Source organism: Lepidochelys kempii, chromosome 6 (assembly GCF_965140285.1).
Source record: "Lepidochelys kempii isolate rLepKem1 chromosome 6, rLepKem1.hap1, whole genome shotgun sequence".
Lineage (NCBI taxonomy): Eukaryota > Metazoa > Chordata > Testudines > Cheloniidae > Lepidochelys > Lepidochelys kempii.
In genome coordinates, this window is record NC_136385.1 from 39,359,810 (window position 1) to 39,373,412 (window position 13,603).

The following is a 13,603-nucleotide window of genomic DNA, read 5'->3' on the forward strand; positions in this document are numbered from 1 at the left end:
AGGATTTTAGAATCTATTACCCCATTCCTGTAAATACTTATGTCTGCACATGAGTAACATTACCCATATGAACTATTAGTCCTACATGCATCAAGTTACTCACATATGGGGCCTAAGATAACTTACAGACAATTTAGAGAGTGAATAATTTACAGACAAGAGAGAGGATGAAAATATTTTGTATGATTTTGTTTTTAATTTTAATTGTCTGATCCATACCTCATTCCCACTTTGTGTTACCTAACCTCACACCTAGATGCATGCCACTACATCTCCTTTTATTGTTTATGTTATAAATCCTATCCTTTTGGCCTTTGTTGGGTAATTAAACCTTTCCCTTATTTTAATATTATATTTAACCCTTGATTTTTCTGTTGTTTATAGAATTAGTTTTAATTCTAGCCCTTTCCTTTTAATAATTGATAATCTTTGTTTTTCCTGTGTTTATATTTGACCTTATTTTATAATATTTTTTAAATTAAAATCCTCTTTTTTTTATTTTTATGTGTAATTAACACTTCCCAGATCTTGGCCTGATCTTGTAAACGGACGTGAGCTTAACTTTATGCATTGTGAGTGGAAGATCAATGGGACTGGTCACTTTGTGTAGAGTGAAGCACATGTTTAAGTCCCTATAGAACTGGTGCCCTTTTTATTATGGGGTCAGATTCTGCCATCCTCATTTAGGTTGATTAGTAATTTATTCTGTAGAGGATTCCACTGGGTTAAGGTACTATTCAATGTAAGAGTGGTAAAACCTGGTCTTAAATTATTTTAACTCTGCCTTTTTTGTAACTATTTATATTTATACCTCCTTCTTGTTTGGTTTTTTTAACATACTTTTTTTTTTAAACGTTGGAAATAAATGGGACACATTAGCAATTGAATTAGATATTCAAAAATGATCAACATTTGAGATGGGTGGGTGTGGACAATCTCTTAATCTAGGTTTGTAAAGGACCTAGCTGAATGGAGCTGCAGTCTTGGTTGGGGCCTCTAGGAACTAATGTAATACAAATAATAAATAATAATAAAATGCCCTAGTTGCTCAGTGACTTACAGACATGTGCTTACTTGGACAGATACAATGCTATGCCTCTTTCACTGGGACTTTGTTTTGAAGAGTATGTTGTCCATGTAAGCTTTGTCCAGAACAACAGGTTTCTTCTGCATTGCTGCCTGCAAACGCTCAGGGAGCAGCCTCTGACTTCTGATCTCTCCCAGAACAATATCATCCTTCTTTTGGGGCCTCTGGGTCCTAGCATCCACCAGTGCCTCAGGAGCACTGTGCACATCCTGCAGTTTCATCTGAAGCCAATCCTGTCTCTCCACAGTATGCCGGTGCTCCCCAAGATTGTGCATCAGTTGCATCTCACTCACTGACCTCTTCCTGTATGAAGGGTGAACAAAGTAACAATCTCATAATGGCCTTTCCTTCAATTCTTGATCTCCACTAAAGCCCAAGTTTGGGAACTTTTGGGAGGCAGTGCAAGGCATATTCATTCAACCTGGATTTTTACCCAGGAGGGGATATACTGTCTGCTGGTGGGAGGGGAAATAGTGATATTTAATTGGTGGTGGATTTATTAGTCAGAGGAGGGTTAGAAGAGGAAAATGGTCTAGTTTTGTGGCATTGTTTATTTTAATTCTTGTACTTGATGTCAGATTTCAGATGATGATAGGCAGGTAATCAGTCAAGAGGAAAGTAAAGAATATTAGTAAAAATATCCCCAAATTCAAAAAATGTATAGCAATATACTTACGTCGCTGGTCTTCCATCAGATTTTGCAAAGAAACAAATTGCATATACAACAACTGCAGTCTTAGCCATATCTTTGACAGAAATCATGTTAACTATAAGGATAAAAAGAAGGAAATTTGTAAATCTATGTTTCAAATAATTTCAAACCAGTTTAACTAGGGGTACAGTTAGGGTTAGGTACAGAGAAAAGTGTTGAACATGTATATAGTCAGAAAAGAGATTATATGAAAATGTTTTTCACATGTAGTGGATACAACAAGGAATTTAGGTATCAGAAGAACTGGATTCTATTCCTAATTTTTATAAAGACTTTCAGTACAATCTTGGGCAAGTCTCTTAATTGCTGTATGCCTCAGTTACCCCACGTTATCATCGGCATAATAATACCCACCATTTTAATATCTTTGGATGCAAAGCAGTGTTTAGTTGCAAAGTATTATTATTTATTATTAATTTCTGTCTCATGGAGATATTTGTAAAGCTCCTTGAAATACCTGCATACAGCTATGTAAATGCAAAGTATTAGATTTTGTCTGCTTCTTGTGTGTCACTAAACTTTGCTGATTTTGCTGATAGAACCAAGAATCTTGATTCTCTTATGGCAGCTTTAAATTGGCATAACTACTGAAGTTAGTGTTGTTAGTCCCTATATAACCTGATGTGAGAAAAATCAGAATTGGGCCCCAAGTTTTTACAGTTTCTAGTATTACATAGGTCATATCGCTATGGAAGAGAGATGGATTTTATTTTGCTTTGCACATCAACAAAATTGCCAGTTGAATTATAATTGCAGAATATTTAGTACTGGTGATGGCAGAAATAACTTTGAAAGGCAGAAATAACTTTGAATTTCAGATTCCAATTTGAGTTCTTAGTGGTGATAGCTAGAAAAACATCTTTTGAGTTGTAAATAAAGCAAATCTGATGTGAAGTATCTGAGACAGAATAAATATAGAACCCTCCAATGCCATTTTTATTGTTACTTTCCTGTTTGATTTTTACAGTTTTACTGTAGGTCAAAAAAACATTTACAGCACCATGTTTTACATCAGAGCATGAATATGCTCCAAGCACAGCATCTAACTAACTATTTTAAATGCAGTGGTTGAATTCACTTTGAGTTATTTCTTTAATCCACCATCACAGGTGAATTTTATTCATTTAACTGAATTTTAAAAAGCTGATTCAGTTAACAATCTTAAAAACAGCAGATTTTCACTTTCATTCCATTTTTATGCTTAACCTAATCAGAAAACAAAATACACAAACTGAATTATAATTTGTTATTAAAATCATTTATCTAGTATATCCTAAAAGAAAATATGACATACTTACCAAATAATGTCTTAAACAGGTTTCTGCTTCTGATAAGTCAGCAGCTGACTGTCTTCTGATGTTGAGTATATTTAAAGACTACTGAATTGGTCTAGTGGACCCCTTAAATGTAACTTTAAAATAGAACTTCTTAGTAACTAAGAAGCCCTTTTATTGTCTCAGTTGATGTCACTCCCAACACGCCCCCCTGATCTTCATCCAATCCTCATCCAATCTTATGCTTTTTTGTTAACTGAGCATTTAAAGAAAGAGAGATAAAGGAAAGGTTAGGCTAAAAGAAAGTATCCTGGGTAACTGTGAAGGAGTTTGACTTTTGGAGAATCTGAATTTGGGTTAGGAGGAAAATGCAAGTAAAGAAATTATGTCAGTGTCTTAATTTATTGATCAGTTTTAAATGTTAATGAGTCCACAGATGACTAAAGTTAGTAATTTGAAAGTGAAGTGCAATGACCAAATAAAGTAAATGTCATGTTTCAGGAGCCTTTACTTTTCAACCCTTAAATAGGCTAGATAACTGTTATTCAATAAAAAAGAAAGAAAAACTATTTTGAGTTGATAACTTTAATTCAGTATTGAATCTTGCTTTCAGTGTACATGTTGCAAAATAGAACAGATTAATACTAATGAAATGGATCAAATATTCAAATATTTTAATAGCTAAATTGCAATTTCTACTTGATCCACTCTGTTTCTTAGTTTTACAAAAGGATTTCTGACCCTTGTTATTCCTTACCCATCTAACAAAGGGGAAATAGTTAGGATTGATATCCTCAACTGCACACTCTGGCCCCAGTTCAGCAGGGTACTTAAGCACGTACCTAACTTTAAGCATGTGAGTTGTCCCATTGACTTGCTGAATTTGGGCCACAGTCCTGACTAACTACTTTTTTGAGATAAATTAAGTAATATATAAAGATTGAAAAAAATATAGTAAAGATTGCACCAATGTAGTATTGTTCAATAGAATTTCAGTATTGATGTGAAAATGTATGTGGGCACAGGTATGTCATATAAAAAAAAAGTCTACATCTGACCATAATCTATACAATTTCAAATATCTAAGGTCCCATCCTGAAGTCGGTGAAAGCAAGGTAGGGTCCTAAAGTAGGTTGATTGAATAACATCATCTTGCTGTTTGATAAGGTATACATATTCTTATATCTATAGAACCTATAGGAGAGATGTTGTAACTAAAGGCCCAATCCTTACAGCAAAGAGTTCCATGCAAGTGGAAACCCTGCACCCCATAAAGTCCCACTGAAGTCAGTGGGGCACTATACAGGCACAGGGACTCACCCACACAGAGCACACTGCAGGACTGAAGCTTTAGTAATCACATACTTTCATGTTCCATTGTACCAGTAAAAGGCTTGATCCTGAAAGGCATCTTACATAGAACTCCCATTGATTTAAATAGAAACTTGAGCTATGAAAGCTTGCAAGATCTTGGGGCTTTGACATATGCGTTTCATATGGAACAAAACAAATCAAGAAAGTTGCACTCCCTCTGAATTGTTTTAATCAAAATATGGTTTCCATTGTAAATGAGGCATTTTCTTGCTACTATCCAGATATAATATTTGAACTCAAGAAAATTATATGAAGGATTAGTTGGAATGTAATGTACCTGTTAATCTGAACAAACTAAGTTGTTTTGTTATTACTTTGTTATAGACTATTTTGTATTTAACTAGTAACTTTCACCAGAGAATTTCAAACAACTTCTTAAGCCTGAACAATGGAAGCACCACACCACCCTGAGAGAGATACGAATGTTATCCCCATTTTATGTATGGATAAACTGAGTGACAAAGAGGTCTGTGACTCTTCCAAGACAGTCAATAGCAAAGCTGTGAACAGAGCCCGAGGGCCCTGATTTCTAATTTCCCATTCTAACGATTAGGCAACAGTTCTACCCTCTCCTTCAAAAGAAATGTTGCTGAGTGCACAAATGCTTTGTCCTGTTATCATTGCACAAAATTTGGTGAAAAGTCATGTCCACCCAAATTTACTTCTAAAATATAAATAATTGTGCTCTGAAAGTCTTTAATAAGGACTTTAAACTAGGTGGTGATATTATTTTGCATAGTACACATATGAGTAACAGGTCACTTGGTTCTGTGAAATCTTGGTAACAAATCATTATCATTAGGTGAAAAAATTCAGATATCCTCCTCCTTGAGAGGATATAATTGATTTTTGTGACTTGTTTTCAAAATGTACAATGTCTCCTAAAGTTTATGAAATAACATATAGAGGTGTGTATGGCTGATACTGTAACATAGGCCCTGTTTAATCATTGCAGAAGAGAAGACTGCAGTTCTGAATCTACCATTCTTGATCTTAGAAATGAAACAATATACAACTAGTCAAAAGTGTATTAGAATAATGACTTCTCCATGACCTCAGACTTTGTAGCTACAGGCATCAGACAACACAAAGGCACTCCAGAGGAAGAGGGCTGGGAGTCCTAGGCTATGTCTACACTACCGCTGGAGCAATGCTCCGGCAATCGATGCACCGGGGGTCGATTTAGTGGGTCTACTGAAGACCCGCTAAATCAACAGCAGATCACTTTCTGGTCGACCCCGGTACTCCACCCTGAACGAGAAGAATAAGGTAAGTCTCCCGTTGACCCAGCACAGTGTAGACACCTCAGTAAGTCGACCTAAGCTACGTCGACTCCAGCTACGTTATTCACTCATAAGTTATGGACTTATTCACGTAGCTGGAGTTGTGTAACTTAGGTCAACTTACTGTGGTAGTGTAGACATAGCCCTAGGGACTGAAGATGCTGGAGTCACACTATGTGAGGGAAGAGCTGACTACAACCTTTTGAAGAGCTTGATCAGGCATAGAAATACCCTTCCCTGACCTTCACACACTGATTGTACAGATACTTTAACCAAGTCAGCATGAAGAAAATTTGTACTCTTATGTTGTAGGAGGAATGCCACCTTGACTTGTGTTTGTGCCACAGTGTAATCAGTCTCCAAGCTGGAAAATAAACCATATTATCTGCAAGATAATTTTTTCAGAGGGAGGCAGAGGACAGCCACATTCTTAAAATACAGACTTTCATACACCAACATCCTTCCTGTATTATATTCATTTTGGCAGAGAATGGGGTTATATTCAGCAAAGAATAAAACTCATGCTTAAGTGCTTTGCTGGATCAAGGCTAGAGTCTTGTAGGATGAACTCCTAAGTGACATGAATAAATTAGCACAAATTAAATATGCATCCCCATAAAAGTACATCCCAGTAGCTTCCTAATGCATTAAACTCTAATTAAGGTTAAATTCTTAAGTTACATTATTTTCATGTGATTTTCATCTAAATAAACAACAGGCCAAAAGCCTAATATATATATAATATATTAATGAGCTCCCACATTAAACGCGTTCTAATCACCACTGCAGCTATGAGGATATTAGTAGATTTTTGTGTGTGGAAGGAGGAGGGTAAATGATGACACACTGGATGACTGTGGTGAGGCAACCTTTCTAAATGTGTCTAAGGAATGTTTTTGTCTTGACACAATCTGGATCCAAAGTGACAGTAAACTCTTTAGATCTTCATTTGATTGACAAGATTTGTGGCTTTTCAAATGCCTCAGCCGCATGTTTTTTAATTTATGTAAGCAATGTGATGTATCTTTAGGTGTTTCTTGGGTTATTGCAGGTAGATGATGCTCTAATCAAGTGCCAGATTTCAGTTAATGATGAAAAAGAGAAAGGCCTCATATCGAACTCAGAATGAGGCTAATACAGCTTTTAGCAAATGCCTGTGACGGTATGATGCAATTCATTTATTAGTAGCTACTGCTAAATCTGAGTTCAGAAATAATAGCTTGCACTAATGTTTCCCTGCAATTTTATAGCACCGTTCATCCAAGGATCTCAAAGTGGTGTACAAATGCATGAATTTCCCCAGTTCCCCTGGGAAGTAGATAAGTGTTACAGTGTTGTCTGTATACTAGGGAAATTTAGGCAAAGAGAGGCTAAGTGCTGAAGTTACGCAGAATCAAGTCAGAGGAGAAGAGAATCCAAGGATCTTGGCTTTCAGTCTGCTTTAAGCATGCTACCTCACATAGTCAGATTATCTTGATAGTACTCAGTACTCAGTACTCCAGAATATTTCTAGAATTTGCAGTGATTAAATGCAATATGTGATGTAACTGACAGGGTACCTACTTTAGCCTTGCGTACAGCACATCCACATTATCACCCTTGATCATGCATTTTCTGTAGTGATCTACAGTGGACATGCCATGTTTTGATGATATGATCATGAATGTATGAGTCTTTGCTCTCTGCATGCCACCCTACACCTTGGCTGCATAGAGTTTCATATAGCATTACATGGCTGTTTTGAAGCCTAAATGGGGAACCCTGGTTACCTCATCTCTCTCTAATGAGAAGAATCTCAAGCTTGGTCAAAATACCCAGAGGAATGCTACAATGGCTGTTAAAGAAAGTCATGAAGATGAGGTACATCTTATTCTCTACAGAGCCATGCTTCACTGATCAATAACAGAAATGCCATTGTGTATCAGAAACAATAAGGAAAGCATTACTTAGTTTCAAAATCAATGTATACATACAAATATATATATATGTATATACACACACATACAAATGACTTCTTTTGTGATATCAATTGTAGACCTAATGTCTAGTTATTTATAGAATTGTGTAGGAGAAAATTAATTGTAATTTCAGAGTTTAAAATTTGGATAAATTACTATACTTTAAACTACTACACAATGATAGTAAAGTGAAGTATTAGCTTGCTCAAACTGAAAATTTAATATATTTACTCTGCTGAATATAATACATAATTAATAGCAAGCATTTATAATATTTTTATTCTGTAGCTTTTAGGGTGGTATTGTACTCAGACCTGGTGTCAGATAATCAGAAGTTTGGTGTCTGATCCCAATTTTGAAAATATCTATAGAGCAAATGCTAGCCTTAAATACTTTTAGCACAGACAGGGGTTCACATTTAACAATGTAAAGAGTTGCTTTAATGGGGGCCTGTTTTCTTTTTGTCATCCTAGAAGTGGACACACAATCCCTGCACAGCCACCCAAATAGATTACACATACTAGGAGCACAAATAATTCCAGAGGGGTATGTATGTGTAAGAGGTCAGGAAGACCCCACCCTGGAATGCCTGCCCTGCTGCTGGGGCCAAGGAGGAACTCTGGAGTGTCAACTGTGTGGGGTTTGGCTGGGTTGCACCCTGACTGGCTATCTCACTTTGGGCCATTCATTCAAATGCCATCGAAATCAGTGGAAACACTCCTATTGACTTTAACATGACTTGAATAAGCATCTGAGAGTTAGCTTGAATTTGGCCTCTTAATGTTAGCCAACAAATCAGTTTATCGTTAAAGACTGTGAACTTTTACAAACAGAAGATATTATCAAGTAGCTGGTTTTTGGAGTGGTTGAAGCACAGAACAGTTACATTCCCCAAGCCAGTTAGATGTTAGCTATTCAATAAAAGGGAAATTCACCCTTGTGCAGATGGCCAGCAGAAGGCCCATGCACCGTTTGGTGTCTAAGTGAGACTTGAGTGGTTCATGTGTCTTGTGCTGGCCCCCTACAAGGGATGAATTTCACCCTAAGAGCTCTGTGCATTTCAATTCTTCAGCTTCATCAACATACGTCAGATTATTCCTGTTGTACCAAATGACTGAAATGGATGTGAATTAAATCATTTGTAATAGAATTTTGAGTGGGTAAATATTTCATATTTTTGAAATATAATGTCTTGGCATCACTATGAGGTTACATCAGATTACTGCCCTGGCCAAAATAGCTAGAGCCCATTATCACATAATCTCATTTTATTCCAGTATCACTGGCTATTAATCATATCACTGCTCATAATGCTATTGCTTGTAGTTAAATCTACAGTCTTTATAGTCTGTGCAGTATTTATCAATACATAATGCCATTTACTCTAATGCATATGCTGCCTTTTGTAGTAGCATTCTTGTTCTATGATTAAATGTTTTCCTGCTGTCTGTCTTCTGATTAGGGTCTACGGGACACCTTCTGCTCTTAGTTACACCAGAGTAAATCAGAAGTCAGGTTACCTGTAATGTGATTTTTATTTGATTAAGAATCCTTATGCTCAAAAGACTAAATCTTTCCATTGCACTGACAAATATACCTTAGAACAGTGGTTCTCAACCAGGAGTATGCGTACCCCTGGGGGTACACAGAGATTTTCTAGGTGGTACATCAACCCATCTAAATAGTTGTCTAGTTTTACAACAGACTACATAAAAAGCACTAGCGAAGTCAATATAAACTAAAATTTCATACAATGACTTGTTTATACTGCTCTATATGCTATACACTGAAATGTAAGTACAATATTTATTTTCAATTGATTTATTTCATAATTGTATAGCAAAAATGAGAAAGGAAGCATTTTTTCAGTAATAGTGTGCTGTGACACTTTTGTATTTTTATGTCTGATTTTGTAAGTAAGTAATTTTTAAGTGAGGTGAAACTTGGGGGTATACAAGACAAATCAGACTCCTGAAAGGGGTACAGTAGTCTGGAAAGGTGAGAGCCATTGCTTTAGTACTCAAGTCCAGGTGGAAAGATAGGCACATTTGTTGGAGAATAACTTAGGTGGGATCATCCCCTCAGATAGGCAGAAAAACTAAAAGTGACAAAGTCAAGAAAAATGCCTAATTCCCCAAAACATGCTAACTCCCAAGAAATGTGCAAAGATCTATAGCAGAGCCAACCAGATTAGTAATGATATGAGTGCAAGGACTGGCAAGGAAGATAGAGGGTTCTGTGCTCCCCTTGACTTCAGCAAGAAAGGAGATGAAATCTTTAGATCTGGGCCTGAGGGCACATGGAGTGGAGGAGAGTTGGCAGGATGGCATGCCACCACTCCCTCAAACCCCATAGAAACATGTCCCTGGGTGCTGTGTTCAGGTTCCAAAGTGTTGGGAGGGGTAAGTCTGGCAGCCATCCATGCTTCATGGAATAATTTCCCTCTACCAACTGCATGAAACAGAGCTATGGAAATTTACATCACACAAATGCTGTAGTAACTTTTATAGGTTCTCATCTGTCCTGTGACACACACACCCTCCCTGAGCTTCTGGGAGAACAGAGGTTAAGAAACAAGCAGCTCCGCTTTGCACAGGAGACAAGCTGTCAGTAAGCTGCAGGGGCTAGATGGCAGTGCAGAGATAAGAGGCCGCCACTTGGATAGCCACTGTCTTCAGTGGCTTCTTCAAGATATATGTGGATCATGGGAGATTTGCAGGTTTATAATGGTCCCTAGATTCTTCAGTAGAGAGCTAGTTTCAGATGGAAGAATTCCAGGGAAATTCAGCCTCAGCTGATGCTCTTAGTTTCCAATGCCCTACCCAAGTTTCAGAAAGTTTAAACATAGACACGCACAGATCATTGTAATGGAGAATGAGAAGACCTATTAGATCTTCAAGTCTGTCTTCCTACACCTGCAGAGCATAGGCATCAAACAGAATATGTGTGAGATGGGACACTTTTATTACACTGGATCTTAGTCAAAGGGTCTATAGATTCAAAAATAAAACTGTAGACTGAATATCCTAACATGACCAAATAGACTCCCCTAATTGGGGATACAGGTAACTGTTATAGAACATTACATAGAACCCTGGATTGGTACTTTCACTTATTAATAGTTTGGGGTCAGTTTGATGATTAAACGTACGGATTTTATGAAAGGTTGTTAGTTTATCAATTTTTTCAGAGAAAATCTTCTCTAATGTGAATGTTTGAAATACGTCACCCTTGCCTAGCATTTCATTTTTTCCACTTCTTAGTAAAAGGCTACCTTCAGACAGTCACAGCTCATTTCTTGCCATCCATCCGTCCATCTATGGTGTTTCTAGATCATGTGTCACTACAGTAAGTAGATATACATCAGCACAGTCTGCAAAGCCTGTTGATTTACAATAAATTAAGACATCCCCAAAGGTATGTTTAAGCAATTGAATGGAATATTTTCATTCATTTGGGCCCAAAAATGAGAGGCTGGTGAACCATAGATACACAAGAGTATCAGTTTGACCTAGCGGGGGGGGTGGGGGGTTGCTAATATTGCATAAAGTATTCTTATGTGGCTCTGAACACTACAGTGTTGAATAGGGGTTGGTCTAGATGTTTTATACAGGCAACCAGATATTTTCCCATTCCTGCTGTTCAAAAGACATTTCAAGGTGAGACTTTCATACTTTTGCAATCCTTGCAGATGAGTTGATAATTTCTGAATAAATTCTCTACAGCTTGATGACACAGCATGGGAATGACCAGCTCATTTTACAAATGAATGATAACATGTCAGACCTTTGCTTCCATGAAGAAAAGTCCTTGGAAGTACTAAGATTGCCGTTTCTCAGTTAGAAATATATATACAAAATTGATTATCTGGCAAATAATTATTTGGCTTACTAAAGGCCCCATTTTGCTAGGTGCTGTACAGACACAGGGCCCTTCCCTAACGAGTTTACAGTCTAACTAAAGGCAAAATGTATGAGTGAGTTTAAGAAATAATAGGAGGGAGGAATGATAGGATAATAAGTGCTACAGTAAAAAGAAAAATTTTGACATAATTATTTGACAAGTTAGTGCAGATCTTAACGGGGCTTCTGTAATAGTAGTGGGTTTTTCTGTTTAATACAAATTATGACTGTTTACAGGCCATTTTTAATCATCAATGAGACAGAGACAGTAGCAGAAAGTTGGCCAAGGGTAAGAATGGAAGAGGTAGCAGGGATGGCGGGGAAGGACAGGAAATTAGCACGGTGTGGTTGATTGGAGAACAGGTATGGAGAAGAGGAAGGAGAGTTGATATAAGGATCAGGAGAATGAGTAGAGGTGACATTGTGAGGTAGGCAAAAGCAATAGTGGGAGGCCGAAGATGTGAAGTACTGTGCTGGTTAAGGAGTTTTAGCAGTCCTGCAAGCAGCTCTTGTGCCTGGGGCCAGTTCTTCTGCATGATCCAGTGGGAAGAGGGAGAAAGGGTAGGTGAATGTAGACTTAAAATCAAATGAGCAAAATAACAGAATAGTCTTTCAGCCACAATTTCAGTGAGAGAGCTAATCTGCAGGATAACCTGCTATTCTGCATGAATGCTTTTTAGTTAATTCTTATATTTGGATGATACCATACTGTGTATCTGCAATTTGCTAATTACCAGTGATTTCCATTTAAAGTCTCACTGTTTGTATCCATGCTTTATGGACAAGAGGGCAATGATTTCGAAATGGAGGCAGCACCAATAGCAAGAGAATACACCTGTGCCATTTCCTATGTAACTGTGATCTTTAAATGATGCAGTAGGACTAGAGGATTAAGACTTAAGAGGATCCAATCAACCAAAATTTTGGTCTCCTAGGCACACTGGCCAGGTTAGAGTTGCACAACTCCCAGACATTGCCATTCTTCTTACTTTCCTCCAATTCTGTACTGCAACATAGTGCGAGGAGTTGAGGGAGAGGTACCATGGAACCCAAGGTGCATTTCCGTTATGGGTCCTGCACTAGCAGCAGGTAGGTGACCACAGGGCCCAAATCTCAAGAATTCTGCCTGACTTCTTGCTTTACAATGAACTTGTTATAAAAATAAGCAACTATGAACTTTATGGAACCTGTCCAGACCATATGAGCTTCTACCCAACATTAACTAAATCTCACAAAGTCCTGCACCAGCATGTATGGAACTATGGTAGAAACAGGAATGGATTCTTTGGAAGTGGGCTCTTCTTTGGTTGATCCAAAGTCCTGGTCAAAAACTAGGAGGAGATCTTCCCAGGACAACATATTGTGAAGCCAAACCTCCCAACCTTGTCCCCTTGATTGTCAGATTCTCACAGTTATCACCATGCCTTCTTCCATGCACCTCCCCATGCATTGTACAACCTGTTTAAGCTCATCCATAAGACCCCTATCCTGTTCACATTGAAGCCCCCCTTGAAAATCCACTTCAACTGTGCTGTCTATAATGAATCAAGTTGACGTTTACATAAATTACCTATTGTTATTCCCCTTCCCTGACCTCTGTTTACTTGTTTGTCTGTAGACTATGAGATTGTCAGAAGGGGACTATCCTTCTGAAGTGTCTGTAAAGTGCCTAGAACATAGTGAGTGCCCCCACAAATAATAAATTATGATGTAGCCTTAAAAAAATAACAACACTGCATAGATTATACAAATAAGTGTGTCAAAATGCGTTTGCTAATAGGGTTTAATTAATATGTTTTTAAACACTGTTTAGCCTCTAATATAGACAGGGTTCAACACCTTTAAGACATGTTAGCTTTTCACTGTTGACCTTAAGAGATAGCCCTCAACATTTTAAAACACCACCTATCTTCCTAGTCTAGACATACCCTAAAACAGAATATTGTCCTCTTTATTGTCTTGCCAAGATTCTTCTAATCTGAGGTTCTGTGTTTCTCCTGCAAAATTTGATGC

The 13,603-nt window shown here is 37.5% G+C and overlaps 1 protein-coding gene across 1 annotated transcript; it reads right to left on the minus strand.

The window, feature by feature from the left end:
- Nucleotides 1-1,101: 1,101 nt before the first annotated feature.
- On the minus strand, nucleotides 1,102-3,273 carry PTH (parathyroid hormone). The gene is made up of 3 exons (XM_073346334.1): nucleotides 3,237-3,273; nucleotides 1,764-1,857; nucleotides 1,102-1,390 (listed from the first exon to the last, which is right to left on the minus strand). Exons 2-3 carry the CDS (start codon nucleotides 1,847-1,849, stop codon nucleotides 1,102-1,104), a joined length of 375 nt encoding a protein of 124 aa, XP_073202435.1. The 5' UTR covers nucleotides 1,850-1,857; nucleotides 3,237-3,273.
- Between the last annotated feature and the right edge of the window lie 10,330 nt (nucleotides 3,274-13,603).

What these genes read in the sequence shown, in the direction of transcription:
- PTH (XM_073346334.1), bottom strand. Translation starts at nt 1,849, where the DNA reads ATGATTTCTGTCAAAGATATGGCTAAGACTGCAGTTGTTGTATATGCA. An exon ending in TCTGATGGAAGACCAGCGAC is followed by an intron (nt 1,391 to 1,763) that starts GTAAGTATATTG and finishes CCCTTCATACAG; the next exon opens with GAAGAGGTCAGTGAGTGAGA.